This window comes from Emys orbicularis, chromosome 8, assembly GCF_028017835.1.
Source record: "Emys orbicularis isolate rEmyOrb1 chromosome 8, rEmyOrb1.hap1, whole genome shotgun sequence".
Classification (NCBI taxonomy): Eukaryota; Metazoa; Chordata; order Testudines; family Emydidae; genus Emys; species Emys orbicularis.
In genome coordinates this window covers 105,952,283-105,968,793 of record NC_088690.1, presented here as the reverse complement: position 1 = coordinate 105,968,793, position 16,511 = coordinate 105,952,283, and the positions used below count along the sequence as shown (strand labels likewise).

The window sequence follows — 16,511 nt, the reverse complement described above, 5'->3', positions numbered from 1 at the left end:
AAACATGGGTAATTAGGTTCAGATTCTGAAAGGCATCCAAACTTTAGAAGGCTTTCCTTAACCAAACCTCTGAGGTTCACCTAGTCCTCTTTCTCTAGTGCATTAACATGGCACCGTCACCTTCTCTATGAAAAATAATTAAGTGGGTTACATTACTGTGTTATACTGTGAATAGACTTTGCAATAAGACTTTGTGATAGATAGCTTGAGATCATAATGCAAACTAGACTCCTTCAGTGAAAACTTAGTTTATATTGTTTGGAGAAACATCTCAGTGGTGTAGTTTGTAGGCAAAAGCTGGAGTTCAAAAAAGTCTAAGGAAGGAACAAAGCAATTGGTCTAGCAGCCAGCAAAAAGTCTATCACCTCCCTAAAGCCAAAGTTACTGTCAAAGATGAGATAGGGATCTATAATATAAGCTAACTAGTTTCTTGCCAAGCCAACACATCTGTGCTGTGGAATGTTTTAAATTTGGATCATAAGCAACTAACTTGGACTTAATTATATCCACTGTGCTCTCACACAAACTGAGGTAAATCAAAATACTAACCTGGTATTTACATACGGAATGCCAGATTCTTATCTCAGTTTTTCAATGTACATTGTCTTATATTTCCATAATGTCCATCATTGCACATGTGTTTGAGCACAATGGTAGATTATTTTTTCAAGAGGTGTGGGGTGCACCTCTTCACATCTTTGAGTTCAGAATTTGACTTCCAAGTTTTGTCTAGATTGTGCGCTCTCATTATTATTTTTCCTCATGACACTGAACAAAGACTTGCAGGAGGAAGGGTTCCTTCACAGGGGAAATGAAAAAGTGTCATTTGGTGATTAGAAAAGGGGCCTGGGAGTCCTGATTCATGGGTTGTGCCCACAAACTTGCTGTGTGACCATGGGGGAGTCATTCAATCTCACTGTCTCTTGGGTTACCCTCCAAGGAAGTGTGTGTAATGCTGATGGTGCTGCTTGAGAGAATAGAACAATAATGTGGCTGTTGTGGGAGGGGGATTTTTCTTTTGGGGAGATTTTTGGACTACAAAGATTTGAGTAGCCATGCCCTCCACCGTGGTTTCTGCTTGACATTACAAAATTAAAAACAGGCATTAATGCTGTACCGAAATAGGCAATGAATGGATTGCCCCCCAGCCATTCCATGTCTGCTGTTGGCAACAACCATACAACTGAAAAGCCAGATGAATCAGCTGCATCTCAGTGTCCTAAAAATGGCTTGATAGGAGTTCTGATGTCCCACCTGAGGAAGAGCATGGAGTAGAAGGCAACCTCCCCACTGCAACTGATACAGCACTGACATCTTTAAATCCTGATTTGAGGACTTCAGTAACTCAGCCGGAGGTTAGGGGTCTATTACAGGAATGGGGAGGAGGGGGGCGAGGTTCTGTGGCCTACAATGTGCAGGAGGTCAGACTAGGTGATCATGATGGTCCCTTCTGACTGTAAGTCTACGAGTCTATCTAACCTGTGTCTCCCCTTCCCCCCAGGCCTCTGCCCAGTCCCCAAGAGATAACGGGTACGGAAAACTTCAGCAATAAGAGGTTTTTGTATCTTTTCAGTTATCATAAAAATGTTTGAGTGGACTGGATGGATCAACAAATTGCGGTAGCTGAAAAGCCATTTGAACAAGCTGCGTCTTGCATTGTGCCCTAAGAATGGCTGAAGTTCATGAGCTTTGATATCCTATGTAGCTGATTCACATCCAGTTCAGGTTGCTTGTAGCTAGAGTTTGTGACTGAGGGCTCTTAGTGGCCTACGTTAAATGAGTTTGAGGAAGCAGTGGTTATACAATTGTGTCATATTGTACCTGTATGACAAAGGGCATACTTCAAAACTCGGTTTGAAATGGCTTACAGCAGAACAGGGCTAATAGTCACATTGTTTATTACATGACCGTTGCCACCAATGGGTTCCTTGAGATTTCTCTGAAATCAGAAGCAGTGACTTTTAATAAAGCAGGCTCCCCATTGCATAACAAGCATTAATAAAGATCCTACACCAGGAAACTTCATACAACTGCATAAATGAGGCTGCCTGTGACTTTTTCCTCACTGTGGTTGCTTTTATTAAGAGTGGCCTAATACAGAAAACCACTCACCGTTTTTTGCAGATCCTGTCAAATTTAACTGCAGGTAACTTACCTCTGATAACACCTGCAAAAGTACAGGGCTATTATTATTATTATTTGTATTGTAATAATGCCCAAAAGCCCCAGCCATGATCGGGGCCCCATTGTGGCAGGCACTTTAAAAACACATTAATGTTTCTCAAACTTAATATACACAAAGCATAATGCATCCCTCACAACTAGGGTTACCAGAGGTCCAGGTTTTCCAAGACATTTCCTCTGATCCTCTGTCCAGGCGGATTTTTCTAATTAGAGGAAATGTCCAGGATTTTTCTGAAGCAGACGTAGCAGCTCAGAAAGAGCTGGTTCTGCATCCCAATGGGTCCCTCCCTGCACCCACAGCTGCCAGACCCTGCCCACCCAAGCCCTGGCTCCCAAGACTGGGATGGGGAGAGGCAGGGAGGCGCTGATTGATGGCTGGCACTGTGTCCTGGGCCTGCACCAGCTGCCCTGCCACTGTGACAGGGAGTGACACTGCCCCCCACCTCAAGAGTGAGGCCCTCTGTCACCCTCCAGGTATCCCTCCCAGTACACATACACCCCTCAGCACCTCCCAAATACCCCCTCCACCTCCAAAATACTCCCTCCCAGTCCACACACACCCCTCCAGCACACTCCAGATACCCCTCCAGCACCCTCCAACTGTACCCCCCTCCAACAGTGTCCTCTTTTGGAAAGATGTTAACCCTACTCACAACTGCATGGCTTGTTTGCATTGTACTTGGTTACAGTGTCGGGTTCAAGTTTGCTTAAGAGAAACTGAAAAAGGAGGTGGGGAAATTCTGATGCAAAAATAAACACAGTCAATATATCTCATGTAGTGCACCAACTTGTGTCAGCCTAACTTTCAAGGGGAACAGTCTTTATCCCCAGTACAGAGCACAAGGCTTGCATTTAGATAGAACAGCATCGTTTTTAATTAAAACACCATGAAAATAAACCATGGAATTAAATTAAAAATGGAAAAAATGGTCTGTGATCTACAATAGTTTTGCCAACCCCCCAAAATACTTTTCCAAACCTTTAACTCTTTTAGATTCCCCCAGCCCTACTAGTCACCTTCTGTAAATGCTGAATCACCATGTGACATCTCATGAGACTTGATGCAAAATCTGCCCTTCCCAGAGTGCAGGAGCTGCAGTTCTGAGAGCCTTTTTGTGTGCTCTGCTTTCCTGTGTACCAGCATAACATTAGAATCTGACCCTCACGGATTAAGGACAAACAGGAAGCTCCATTCTGATATCTCTTAGAGTGGTATAAACCAGGGCATCACCACTGAAGTAACTGGAGTTACACTGCTGAATAATTAGGATGAAATCAGAATCAGCTCTACATCCCTTACTCTAGACGCATGCATTTTTTTTGTATCGGGCTATCTGTACATTGAAGTAAATAGATCTGCTTGTAAGGCAGAAGTTATATGTTTGAGGAAAGACACCACAGATCTGGAGCTTTAACAATCCAGCGTTCTACTGGTAATTTTCTGTTTCAAAGTGTAATTCTCATGTACATTTGAACACATCCATTTCAGATCTCAGTCACTTGGATCTCCTTTCTTTAATAGCACATTGAAACAAACAGATGCCATTCACATCACACGTTGAAATAAGTGTGAATCTATTTCAGTGTGTTGTCATATGCTTTCCCCCCATTTTAAATAACCAAGGAAATGCAATGCAAAGAAATGATTAATAGTAGAGCTAGTCAGGAAATTTCTGTCAGAATATTTTTCCATTGGAAAATGCCATTTTGTCAAAATCAAAACTTTCCGTGTAGATTTTGATGAAATTTTGTTTTAAAAAAAAGTTTCAACCTTATCGGAATGGAGCATTTTAATATATTTTTGGAAGTAACTTATTGTTTTGAAATTTATTTTGTATTCCATTTAAAATGATGATAAAATATAACATTAAAAGAATCAAAATCTGACTCTCAATCTGTTTCCTAGGGTGCTCATAGAGCACCATAACAAAGTGCTACTTTATACAGCCACAGTTTCACCCAGTGAAAGAGACAGCGGGTCCAGCTCCCACAGAAGGAGTATTGCATTGGAGCTGAATCAATCCCTAGATGTGACGTTAGGATCCAGGGCTTTGATTTGGCCCTATGTCTGAGAGAAAACCTACTACACAGATGCCAAGGAACCTTTACAATGTATATGCTTTTCTATTCATTCACAAAATGTGTTTGTTAGATGTCAGTTGCGTGAACTGTGTAACAATGTTTCAATGCCGTTCTGTTAACATTTCCCTGCCAAGTTTTAATTTGGCATGTAGTAATGATACAGTTGATGTATTGCTTCACTATTGTTAAAAAAGGCTGAGGTTAAGTTCTGAAGGCTAATGGGAAAGGAGCGTGTAAGAATTGGGGTTATGCCTCATGAACTAATAAAACACTTAGTTACACGTCACACTTATTATTTCCTATACACAGAAGATTTTATTCAGTGTTTATTTTATGTATATTTAAGTTACTGCAAATTTCAGCTTGTTATCAATGAGCATATATTCTTATCCCAATGCACATAGAATCAGGCAAATTAGCATCCCTGCATCAAGATGATAATTCCCTTGAGTGTGTGGGGCATCTAGTAAAGAACACAATGAAATGTCCTTGTCGGCATAAAACTTTCCTTTAAACACATAATTTATTTTAAACAAAAGTGTAAATGTAAATCCTTCAGTATGTTAATCTGCCTTTTCAAAAGTCCCTGAGAGGAAAGATAAAGATATTTCAAATATAGGAGCCTAAAGTTAGGGTTCTAAATTCACATTTAGGCACCTAAATAATTGACCTAATTTTCAAAAGCACCAAGGACTAAGTAGCTGTCACTGCCTTCATTGGGAACTGCAGGTGCTCACTACTTTTGAAAATCAGGCCTCTTTTTAGATGCCCAAATGTGAATTTAGAAGCAAATTTAGGCTCATATTTTTGAAAATCTATACCAAATGTATTAAAATACATTCAAATAATAGTCAAAGAAATGTTTGTAAAGTAGACAGTACATGATTTTTACAGCGAGATCAGAAGTGAGTTATATTTTATATGGTCCCTTTGGGACAAAGGTATATTGGAAAAAATAGGAGTGTATTGATATTGTTTTTAATAAACAACTCTCCAGAAGCTTAATAACTTATCCCAGTGAATATGTTTCTTATGTCAGAAACAAACCATGAAATATAAGCGATTCTTTATGTCCCACACATAAAATAGTCCACTTTTGGCCCATGATTTACTAGGGGTGCTAATGATCTGAAGGGAAGGGAGCAGGGAATATATTTGCCTTGCAGATATCTAGTTATCTACTCATTCTAATTTGTAAAGCAAAAAACCAAACATATTTATAAGACCCTAAGTTGGCCTTCTTTCACTCCTCTCATCATAGATGACCCCAATCGGCTCTTTTAATAGCTAATATTTTGCCCAACTTGCTTATAGTATTATTTTTTCTGTATTCCTTGGACTTCTGTATTTCATTCTCCATTATAATATTCATAGCGTTGTCTTCGGTGTTCTTAGAATAGTTTGCCTGTGTGCATGTGTGATTATGTATGTATAATACAAAACCCCCTGTTTTCTATGTTAGTATTTTACAGATTTTGTTATGCTTGTATAGTTTGAAATTAATCAATTTTGACACAATAAAAACAACCCATTTGATTGACTGTTTTATAAGGATATCACCCTTGAGAGTATTTTAGTTATTTAGTCCATGATTTAGGGAAGCACTTTATGCACCTGCTTAAGTTTCATTGACTTTAATTGGTTCCTGAACAAAGATGGTTCCTGATTTGATGCCTATATGGAGCCTTTATGGTAGAGCCCTGTAGTTCAGAGAGAAAAAGTTCTCTTTCGGGTAGTGAAAATGCCCCTTTTTTACAAATGAGTGTGGTTGATCTGTATCTTAAAGACACAACATATAAAAAGCTTGTGTTTTATCATTGCTACTGTGATTACTTATTGACAGAATCATTATTAAAAATATCCACACTCTTTTGCAGGTGAATGAAATCTACCATGACGAGTCCCTAGGTGCCCACATTAATGTTGTCTTGGTGAGGATAGTCATGCTGAGCTATGGGAAAGTAAGTAAAGGCTAATTTTAATAATGGATCTAGATGTTCCCAGGATTCTTTTAATGGACTGTGTAATTCATTTGTGACATATACTACTCTGTTTTAATTGGTTCATTGTCCATGTGTCTATTAATATAGCATTAATGTATAATATGTAATTTACATCTACACTTGTTTGTTTATTATATGAAATGCATGTTGACAAATAACTGTAATATAAAATTTCCTGTTGTGTTTTCTCTTATTATGTCACTTTAAGTTACCGCTTTGCTTTGGCAGTATTATTTCAAGTTTGTTTTAGAGAACTTGTGGCAAATTTTCTGGGTAATGACCCTTTTGGCCACTAGAGGGGGTGTGATATATATATACTGTGTATGTTATACATGCATAAGCAGTGACATGTAACTGTGTGTACAGTTATATTACCATATAGAAGTATATTGTGGGCTCCATTTTGCTGAGCACAATGGCTCTGATCCAGCAAATCCCTTAAGCTTGTGCTTAACTCAAGTTGGACGACACATAAAGTTAAGCATTTGCTTTGCTGGATTGGGGCCAGAGTGCCTTGCACTTTGCAGAATCAAATCAAAATTAAGTATTACAAGGTTTTTTTTATTTTTTACTATTCTGTTGCTGTTTCTGTGGAATGGGTCAGTTTACAGGCAACACTCCTGTAAAGAACATTGAAATGATGAGTGATTTTGAAAGTGGGATTACTTTAAAGCCTTTAGTACTTTTACCCCAGTTTTGCCTGAGCAACTTCTAATTCTTTGGAAACTGGAGGAGAGTTATAAGCGTGTTTATAACATTCAATGAATGAGGACAAGCCCTACCAATACCTCTTAGGTACAGCAGCACCTGCAACTATTCAAGTGAAAATATTTTTATGATCTAGCTTGCCTTTTTGTGACTACAGTTACTGTCATTTGGACATTCATGAACTGTATCTGATTTGCAGAGACAGCTAAGTATTTAGACATGCAAGTGGCCTAAATGGTATCCATAAACAATAGAGAGTCAGTTCAGCTGGTATAAATGGGTGTAGCTCCAGTGAAGTCAACAGACTTATGCCGAGTTACAGTAGCTGAAGATTTGGCACAACACCAGTTCTTTGCTGAGAGTCAGGAGGCCCTGAGTTCTAATCCAGGCTCTACCACTGATTCACCACATGGCCTTGGGTTAGTCAATTGACCTTTCTGTCTGAGTTGCCTCATCTGTAAATTGAGGATAGTAATACTTTCTTGCCCGCCTCACAGGGTGATGTGCTTTGGAGATATAAAGTGATATATAAATGCTAAGATAAGGAGTAGAATGTGGGGAAAGTGTTTGTATCTGCCATTCTATGGCCCAGCACTCATAGTGTATATATTTAGAAAGTTGGGTTAAAATAGGGGAAATAACTTAATAATTGCTATATGGATAATAATTGAGAGAGTGTAAACAGGCTAATAATTTTCAAGTTGGGGTGGTAGCAGATACTCATGCAGCTGGAACCTTTATCAATCAATCAGTTGCCTTGTTTTATAATGCCCATTTATTAAATGTATGCATTGCTATGTCTATCTCTGTACAGTTATACATCTATAATAATCTGATATCTTATAACTTCTGCTGGTTTATCTGCTGAAATACAGTAAGTACAGTAGATCCCAATTCCACTTTCAGATTCTTGTTTGCATTCCAAGGAGAGAGTGGATTGTTTTTCAAGAAGGAAAGAGGGAAAAAATCTAAACAAAAAATATTGTTCATTAATAATTTGCTTCTCACCGATACTGCAGACCTGTATAGAAAGCAGTGTGCTTCTGTTACTAATTTGCATTCCAACTAGGTTAGCAGAGGATGAAAACATTCACTCCGTAATGACTGTTTGGCCTGTGTGAAAGGAGCAGGTGATTCCAGTCAAGTTTCCAATGGGCATACGATCACATTACAAAAATGACCATTGCAGTTAGCACCAACCGATCCTTTTATTGGCAGGCGCAGTAGTGAGTAACCTGGAGCTGGATTCTGATACCCAATGGGTAGCATCTGAGTCTGCGAGTAGCCCCACTGACTTCAACAGAATTATATGTGGAGTAAGGTATCATTTGGGTATCAGAATCTGATCCTGAATGAGCATCGAGACTGAGCTCCCCTCTCCCTTCTAGAGGTTTTGGGCCTGATTCTCATTTACACTCCAGCCTCTTTGCACCATTCTGGAAGTGTAAAGGGGGCTTTAAATAAGTGTAATTTTATATAATTATAATCTACCCCCTACTTTTAGGCCCCTTTACCTAGCCAGAGTGGTATAAAGGAGTCTTAGTGTAAATGGGAACCAGGCCCAGATTTCTCTTCAGAGTAGGGTTGTCAGGGAAAGGACATTGTACTGCCCCTGCCTTCTCTATCTGTTCTGTGGGGGGGGGAAGAGGCCTCTAATCTTGTGCCGGCAGAAGCAGTTTTAGAACTAAAGGGATGTGCACAAGTTGAAACAATTCAAGAGTAAAATGGCCTGTTTGGCTTCACTGTGTGAAAATATCACCACAGAATCTTGTTTGAGTAAAGTATTGCTTTAGAAACCTTCCAGTGGGTACCTTGAGGCTTGTTTGCTTCATTCTGAGCAATTTGGTATATAGATCACCAGCCTGATAAATAATCATAATCATTACATTGGGGTTCCATAATACATGGGGCATGGATGAGTGATGCGCTGTTTTTCCTTTGAGGTTCTGACACAGTTGTGAGTTATTGCAAGTACCACCCATCCCCAACAGCCTTTCACTGTATTGTTTTTTAAAGAGGATTATTTTATTTTATACAACATGTCATCTGCTGGTGAGGGTAATACAGACAATACAGCAGGTTGCATAGCAACCAGCTTTTCAATGGTTGTTTTTTGAAGGCATCACAGTCACTGAACTGCACTCATTTTCAGTATTTTCAGGGCAGTAAAATGAACCCAGCTGTAATTTTGAAAGTTTCAGGTCCTTGACATTTCAGCAGTTAGATGAGAATGAATAAATACAGAAGGGATACAGGAAGTTGCTCCTCTAGATTCATTGTGATAACATATTGCAGCTATCTAATGAATTGAAATCAAAACATCTGAGATAGTTGGATTGAAATGGCACATTTTCATGCACAAATTATTGCTTCCACACTTTAGCCAAGCATGAGAGGAGTGATATTTTTTCATAAGGAATAAGGCTTGACTGTGACCTTACAATCTGTCTTGAGTAAAGGGCAGCATATAGCTGTGCTGCCCCAGGAGTAGACCCTGGAACAAATTGTGACTGAGAGTCACAATTCATTTCCTGGATCCCCACTTGTTTATATCAGTAGCAGATTCCTACCCCCTCTTCTGCGTAAATGCAACTGCACCAGCAGGCACATTGAGGGTGCGTGGCATCATGGCTCCACCCAGTCCCCACTTTTGCCCCAGGGATATTGGCCCTCCAGAGGCTGTTTTCTGCCCTGTACTCTGAAGCATTTAGCCCATGCAAAAGAGAAGGGGGACATTTTCTCTCCACTCACTCCCCTGAACAGGCACGTAAGGCAAACAATGATTTTGTCCTTATTCAGTGACTTGAAAATGGTTTTTTTGGGATGTATGTGCCATAACTATAGCACCACAGCAGCAAAGAAATCGTGAAGAAAATTGTTCAGTCAGGTGCATAATTCCAAATTAACTTTGTCTAATTTAGTTTGTCTCTTTCTAATTTTAATCTGGATTCACTTCATAATTCATGAGAGATACAAGGTGGGTGAGGTAATATCTTTTACTTGACAAATTTCTGTTCATGATTGGAACAAGCTTTTGAGCCTCTGGAAAGCTTGTTCCCTCCACCAACAAAGTTGGTCCAGTAAAAGATATTACTTCACCCACCTTGTCTCTTTAGTGTCCTGGAGCCAACATGGCTACAACAGCATTGTAAACAATATATGATCATTCATGTTTGTCTTCCTTTCTGAAAAAAAATATTCATTTTCTTATGTAATGTTCAACATTCAGTAAAGACAGAGATATTTTGAAGTGCCCAGATACTGCAGTGATGGGTGCTTACAGTTGCTGTAGTTAGATTTTTTGGATGGAATATAGGGAAGTAGAATACTCAAAGAAAAAAGAAATAGGGCTTGTTCCTGCTCTATTGATGTCAGTGGTAGCTAGATCTATTCCAAACTTTGTAAAATACAGATAGATTTGGGGGGAAAGCTATCACCCAACATCTAAATTGATAATTCAGACATATTATTTGATATAACCGCTCTGTAATCCAATCTAATATTAAAATAATCACAGTGAAATAAACAAAATAACAACCAGAAAACCTCACGGAGAAAATGATAGAAGACAAGATGAATGACATGAGAATGAATAGAAACGACAATTTGTAGTAGTAATTCTTAAGATTTAGACAGGGCTTTATATTCCAAAGTGCTGAACAAACATGAACTACTGTATTCTCCCAACTTCCCTGTGAAGTAGGTGAGTAAAGATTATTATTCCCATTTCACAATTATGAAACAAAGATGTTACATGAATTTTCCAATACAACACAGCAAGTCATTGGCAGACCAGGGTTTAGAATTCTTACATTCCTGGCTTCCACCACCATGCTCAGTCCATCAGACAATACTGCTTCTGTGCAAATGTAGCGAGTACGCTAGAATATGTTGATGTCTCATAACAGCAAGAGAGAGAGAGCTAGACACACATTAACCATAACAGGCATCATGCAAGCAGAAAAGAACTCAGGAAGGATTTTCCTCTAGGATCGCTCTGGATGCAGTTCACCAAATGGACACCAGGATTAAAATCCTGGCTCCATTGACTTCTGGGGCTTTGATTGATTTCACCCTGTATCTTTTCATGACAGGATGTTTTATTTATCTTTGTGTATCTATTTTTTTCAAATTTAACTATGACAAATGGTATTATGATGCCTCCATGTGGATAGGAAGTAGCTGAGCCAGCCATGCTGGTAAGAAGTGGCTTGCTTTGAGCCAGCTTCCTTTTTTCTCCATTCTTCACAGAAGGGTAATGAGAGTAATGTAACTAAAGTGGAGCTACAAGTATGGGAAGGCTGGAAGGACAAGCTTATTTGATACTGAATGAGGTGCCTGACCTGACCACCTTCCATTTGCTCCTGGTTGGTTTAGAAAGGGGTCTGCTGTGGTTTCAGGACTCAGTTGGATGAGATGCTGAGCACCCTATACTTCCATTGAAATCACTGTGTTCAGGAGGCCCTCAGTAGCAGCTTATAGAATTGATGCACTTTTGCCAAATTAGTAACTGTTAGCTATGGTATTTATTTATTCAATCAGTCATTCCTTTATTTATTATTGTTACTGCTTATTACATGAATTGCGGTAACACCTAAAAGCACCAGTCAGGATTGTGCTAGGCACTATGCCAACACATAGGAAGATAGGGTCCCGGACCCCAATTGCATGCAGCTGACTCAATGCAGGTGTAGATTGAGTTGCAGGACCAGGCCCTAAGTATTATTTATTTGTGTATTGAACTTTGCTTGTTGTGTTGCTGTGTATGTAAGTTTGCATCATTTTTCCATTAGTTTATATGAGTGGTGGAGGGGTATTTTATCCTCTCTCCTTCTGTGGGAATGAACGAATCACCTTAATTTTAAATCAGACTCATCGTATATTTTTTCTAAACTCATTTTGTTGGGGGCCTTGTGGGGTGCTGCACTGGCTGACCCTATACATTGTACTTTGTATTTCCGATTTGCTTATATTTATACAGAATTAGCAACTGAGAAATCACTACTATCAAAAAGTGTTAGAAATCCTTCAAACACAAAATGTCAGTTTGCTGAGTGAGCTCTTTTTGTTAGTGTGGTTACCATGGACACCAGATACTCCCTTTTATTTATTTTTCCTTATCTAGTACAGTATGACAGGAGAGAATAAATTAATCTAATATATAATAAATAACAGAAATGCCAGATAGAAATAATGTGAACAGAGTATTTTATGGAGTGTTCACCCATTTAGAAAAGGAAAAGCATAGATTTTTAGATTGCCTCAAAAATATACACGCTCCAGTACTCTAACTTTCACTATCAGTGCTTTTAAATCTAACAAGTTAAGCTTCCCTTGCTCACCCCCATGGAGCGTCTGCAAATTCTGAAGAATGGCAATGTCTTGCCAGTTGTTACTCTTGGAGCACCATCTAATGGATGAGTTATGAAAGATCTTTTTTCTAGCAAGACAAGCCAAAGTTCTTTGCATTCTTGTCATTTGGTACCCACTCATCAGCATTAATATACAACCAAACCCAGTTATTCCAAATCCCAGTTAACCAAAACCCTCAATTAACCAAAATGTGATCATGTCCCTGATATCAATATATGGTTCACAGAAATTCTCAATTTTAATGTTCCTGAAAGTTTTGGATTGCTTTGGATTACATTTTTTTCTACTATGTACCTATACAAACTTTTAATATTTGCAACAGTTCTAATGTTCCACAGGGCAGAATCTTAACAATTAGCTGTCCCTGCTTTCTCCTCCACACATGCGGGTTGTTCCCCTACCCATGACCTGTCTACTCAGCAGACATCCCGTGGTGTTTCTGTCGCCTGCCCCCTGAAGCGCCCAGAAAGTTCCTGGTTCCCTTGCTGCAGTGAGAATGAAGTTTCTCTCTCCACTGGCAGCCTTCCCACCGATCAGTTGAGTAACGTTCTCCACAGTCCTGCTGGGAAATGTGTCCTTTTCAGCTCTCTCCGAGATCCTAGCCAGCTGTAGCACCTGCAGGCTCTTGGCAGCCGGCAGCCAGCAGCACAGCCACATCCTTAGCAACCAGTACCACATGCCTCTTCACCTCCTACTCAGCAAGTGCCTGCTAGCCCACACGCCTCTGTGTTTGCAGACTAAACAGGGATGGATTTTTGCCTCACTCCAAGTCTTGGTTTTTCTGCCCAGTCTGTTTCTACCCCTGTTTTTTTCTTAATCCTCAGAATCCATTTTCTTTCCACGGGGACCAATTCAACCCATGGTCGCCTTACCTGGGTATGGGGGAAACTCACCTCTTGTCTACAATGGGAAATAATATAAAGAGTTATGTAGTGTCTTGGTATCTCAGCTTGTGGGAACCCCCGGTCCATCAAGTCTTTCCATGAACCATCTCCACCATATCTCATGTCCCATCTGCCATGCCTACCCTCATCTGTAACACATCCCTATGGTTCCCATGGATTTCTAAGGAATCTGTGGTACACCCTTGCCTCATCCGTTTTGGCAGGCCATTCTTTTACCTATTCCAGTATTTCCCCCCACAGCTCTTTTAGGAATTCCCTTCTCCTTTACTGTATTAGAAGAAATGACAAATGCATCCTTATGTCTAAACATAAAACATATTTATTTTCTCTCATTTTTGGCACAAGCTAGTTTTTGTTCTCCATTAAGTACTTTGGAATGATAAGAGTTTATAGTACTGTATGTACATTTAAATTGCTGTGGCTCTTGTTATGGTAACATTGTTGTCCTAGCAACATTACTTGTGCAAATGGAAGGCCAGAGTTCACATGTGTGTTTCATACAAATTTTGGAAGACACAGGATGGATCAATTAGTCATCCATTTTATATCATCCCACATAGAGTAACCTTTCATAAGTATTAACTGCACACCACTGAATATACTATGCCTGAAATGCTTACGAAAATGCTATTTTTAAAAAATCAAATGTTAAGATTGGACTCTAAAATACCATTTTTTGTCCCTCATCCAAGGATATTTATCCTTTACACCACACCTGACACACATTGACTCTTTTTGAATCACCTAAGTGGTTACTGGGTATCACAGGTATAATATGTTCCCCATAGGAAGTGCTGCTTAATGAGTGGACGGCTACATTTTGTGCCATTATCAAGTGGTCTTCAGATGTAGGATGAGTTGAATTAATTCATTGTTGACAAGTGCAGACTTCAAAAGCACACTTAGCCATTGCACCTAACTGGATATCCAGTAGCATTCAAAGGCCCAACAAAACAATGTTAACTCCTCTGCTCCCTTGCACTGCTGATTAAAAAGTCATGCGCATATTCCGTCAATCTGCCATTTCTTCCAATTGCTTTCCTCAGCCAATAAGCATTACTCCTCTCTTATCCTGGATGAGTCTTAGCCAACTAACTGTTGTCCAAATTCTAAACTTGGCTGCATGATTGGTAAGTAATTGCACCATCCAGATCTGATGAAATTGAGACCTAGAACTGGGTGTCATCTTACTAACTCTTCTAGCAGCCTCACATTAGAGCTAGTTGGAAAAAAAATTCAAAATAGATTTTTGTCAGAAAAAGCTGTTTTGACTAAACCGATTTTTTTAATGAAATGGTTTTGATTAAATTTCCCATGAAAGAAAAAAACATTGAAATGATTTTTTTTTTTTGGAAACTTTTTTTTTTTTTGAAAATTCAAAATTTTTGTTTCAAAATTCCAAAATTTTATGATATAGGTTTTCATTTTTGTAATTTTAGATTACATTACAACACAGACAGGAGACACTTTGATCTAGAAAATATATTTCAATCAGTACTGAGTGGCATCTGCCCTTAATTATTTTTAAAATAAAATAAAAATAGAATATTTCAAGTAATATATTGTCATGAAATAATGTAAAATAATAATTATAATTATAAAATAAAAAATGAGAAAAAACATGAAGTAAATTTCAAAATGAAATTTTTCCAATATGAAAAGTTTTGGAATTTTCATTTTGCAGGAAATTTTAAAATATTTGTTTCTGTTCCAAATTGGAACAAAACCAAAATTTCCCCAGAAAAATGCAATTTCCGGGACAGGGTGATAATTTGCGAGGTTGGCCACAACAAAAGATGGGGGAGAGGGGGAGCGTTAAGCAGACGCTGTACAAACTCTTCTTAAGGAATTCCTATCACCTTGCTTTCCAAATACACCAATAATGGACCCAAGATCTCCCTTCTAAACTTCACCCGCCAAGAAGTACAAAGACCCAATATGCAAATTGTAATTGGAAACTCCCTCAGCACTTCAGTGAGTGACACTGACTGAAACTCAAGCAGAGAAGATTTAACATTAGTTCTTTCCTACTCCACACCAAACCATGGTTCTGCTACCTGTGAGGCTGGTAATCCAGTCTGATTTGTGTACTCTTATTCATGGAGTAGCTGGAAAACTTTAGAAATTGTGAAACTTTTTATGCTGCAACTGAGAGGAGCCAACACAGATTACCCAGGCATTTCACCACTAGGGACAGTTGGTTGGAATTTTTCAGATACTATGGTGGAGGCCTCCTGCAAAGATATGAGTTTTTAATGTCATAATTGATCAGACTCAGAATAAGACTGCTCTCATCATCCCGGCATCAAAAACAAGCTTGAACTGGAGATTCAGATTTAGTTTCTTCACAAATTTCTTAATCATATGCTAAATTAAACTATAATTAACCAAGTGTTAATGTTGGAGGGTAAAAGAGAGTGAAATGCCATCCACAGTTTCTGTAGAGGGATTGTGTTAGTAGACAGCTTCTGTGGATTAATCAATTATTTCGCAGAGTAGGTGGGTTCCATTTCAGATTAGTCATTTAGGGTTGAATCTAAGATAAATGGTAGCAGAGGACAGAGAATATATCTGTTTGTTCTGGTGAGTGGCAGAGTGCATAAGCCCTGACTCATTTTAATTTTAAATGCTTTGAATTTTAGCAAAGACAAAATTTTAATCAATGAGGAGACTGAAGTTATAGGCCACTAATGGCTCCTAAGGGAGACTAAGGTTACATCTTCACTAGGAATGCTGCACTGCTGTAGCGCTTCAGTGTAGGCACTCGCTACAGCGATGGGATGGGTTCTTATATCGCTGTGGTTAATGCACTTCCCCGAGAGGTAGTAATTGAGGCAATGGAAGAATTCTTCCATCAACCTAGCGCTGTCTACACCCAGGGGTAGGTCGGTTTAACTATGTCACTCGGGGGTGTGGATCTTTCACACTCCTGAGCGACCTAGCTGGGTCAACCTGACTCTTTAGTGTCAGCCTGGCCTGAGTATGTGTCACGTACACCATGCAGTGAAATCCCCATTGAAGTCATTAAGAGTTTTGCCATTGCCTTCAATGGGGCCCGGATTTCACCTTGGGAGATCAGAAGAAGGTGTAAGTGATGACAACACAGACTACGCTGGACTCACCTCCTCCTGACTTGTGGCCCGCTAAATTCCCTGTAAGCTGTGTGGCTGGGCAGTTGCCTATTAAGCCCAGCCTCACGCAGGGACACCTGTCCCTGCTGGCCCCAGCACGGACCTGACCTGCCCCAGACTTGACA

The 16,511-nt window shown here is 39.4% G+C and overlaps 1 protein-coding gene across 1 annotated transcript in view; it reads left to right on the top strand.

The window, feature by feature from the left end:
• Positions 1–16,511, top strand: part of ADAMTS2 (ADAM metallopeptidase with thrombospondin type 1 motif 2) — a 268,328-nt gene that overhangs the window by 202,657 nt on the left and 49,160 nt on the right. The window contains exon 5 of the mRNA XM_065408790.1: positions 6,144–6,227. Within this exon, the coding sequence (XP_065264862.1) occupies positions 6,144–6,227 (84 nt within the window). The remainder of the gene's footprint in view (positions 1–6,143; positions 6,228–16,511) is intronic.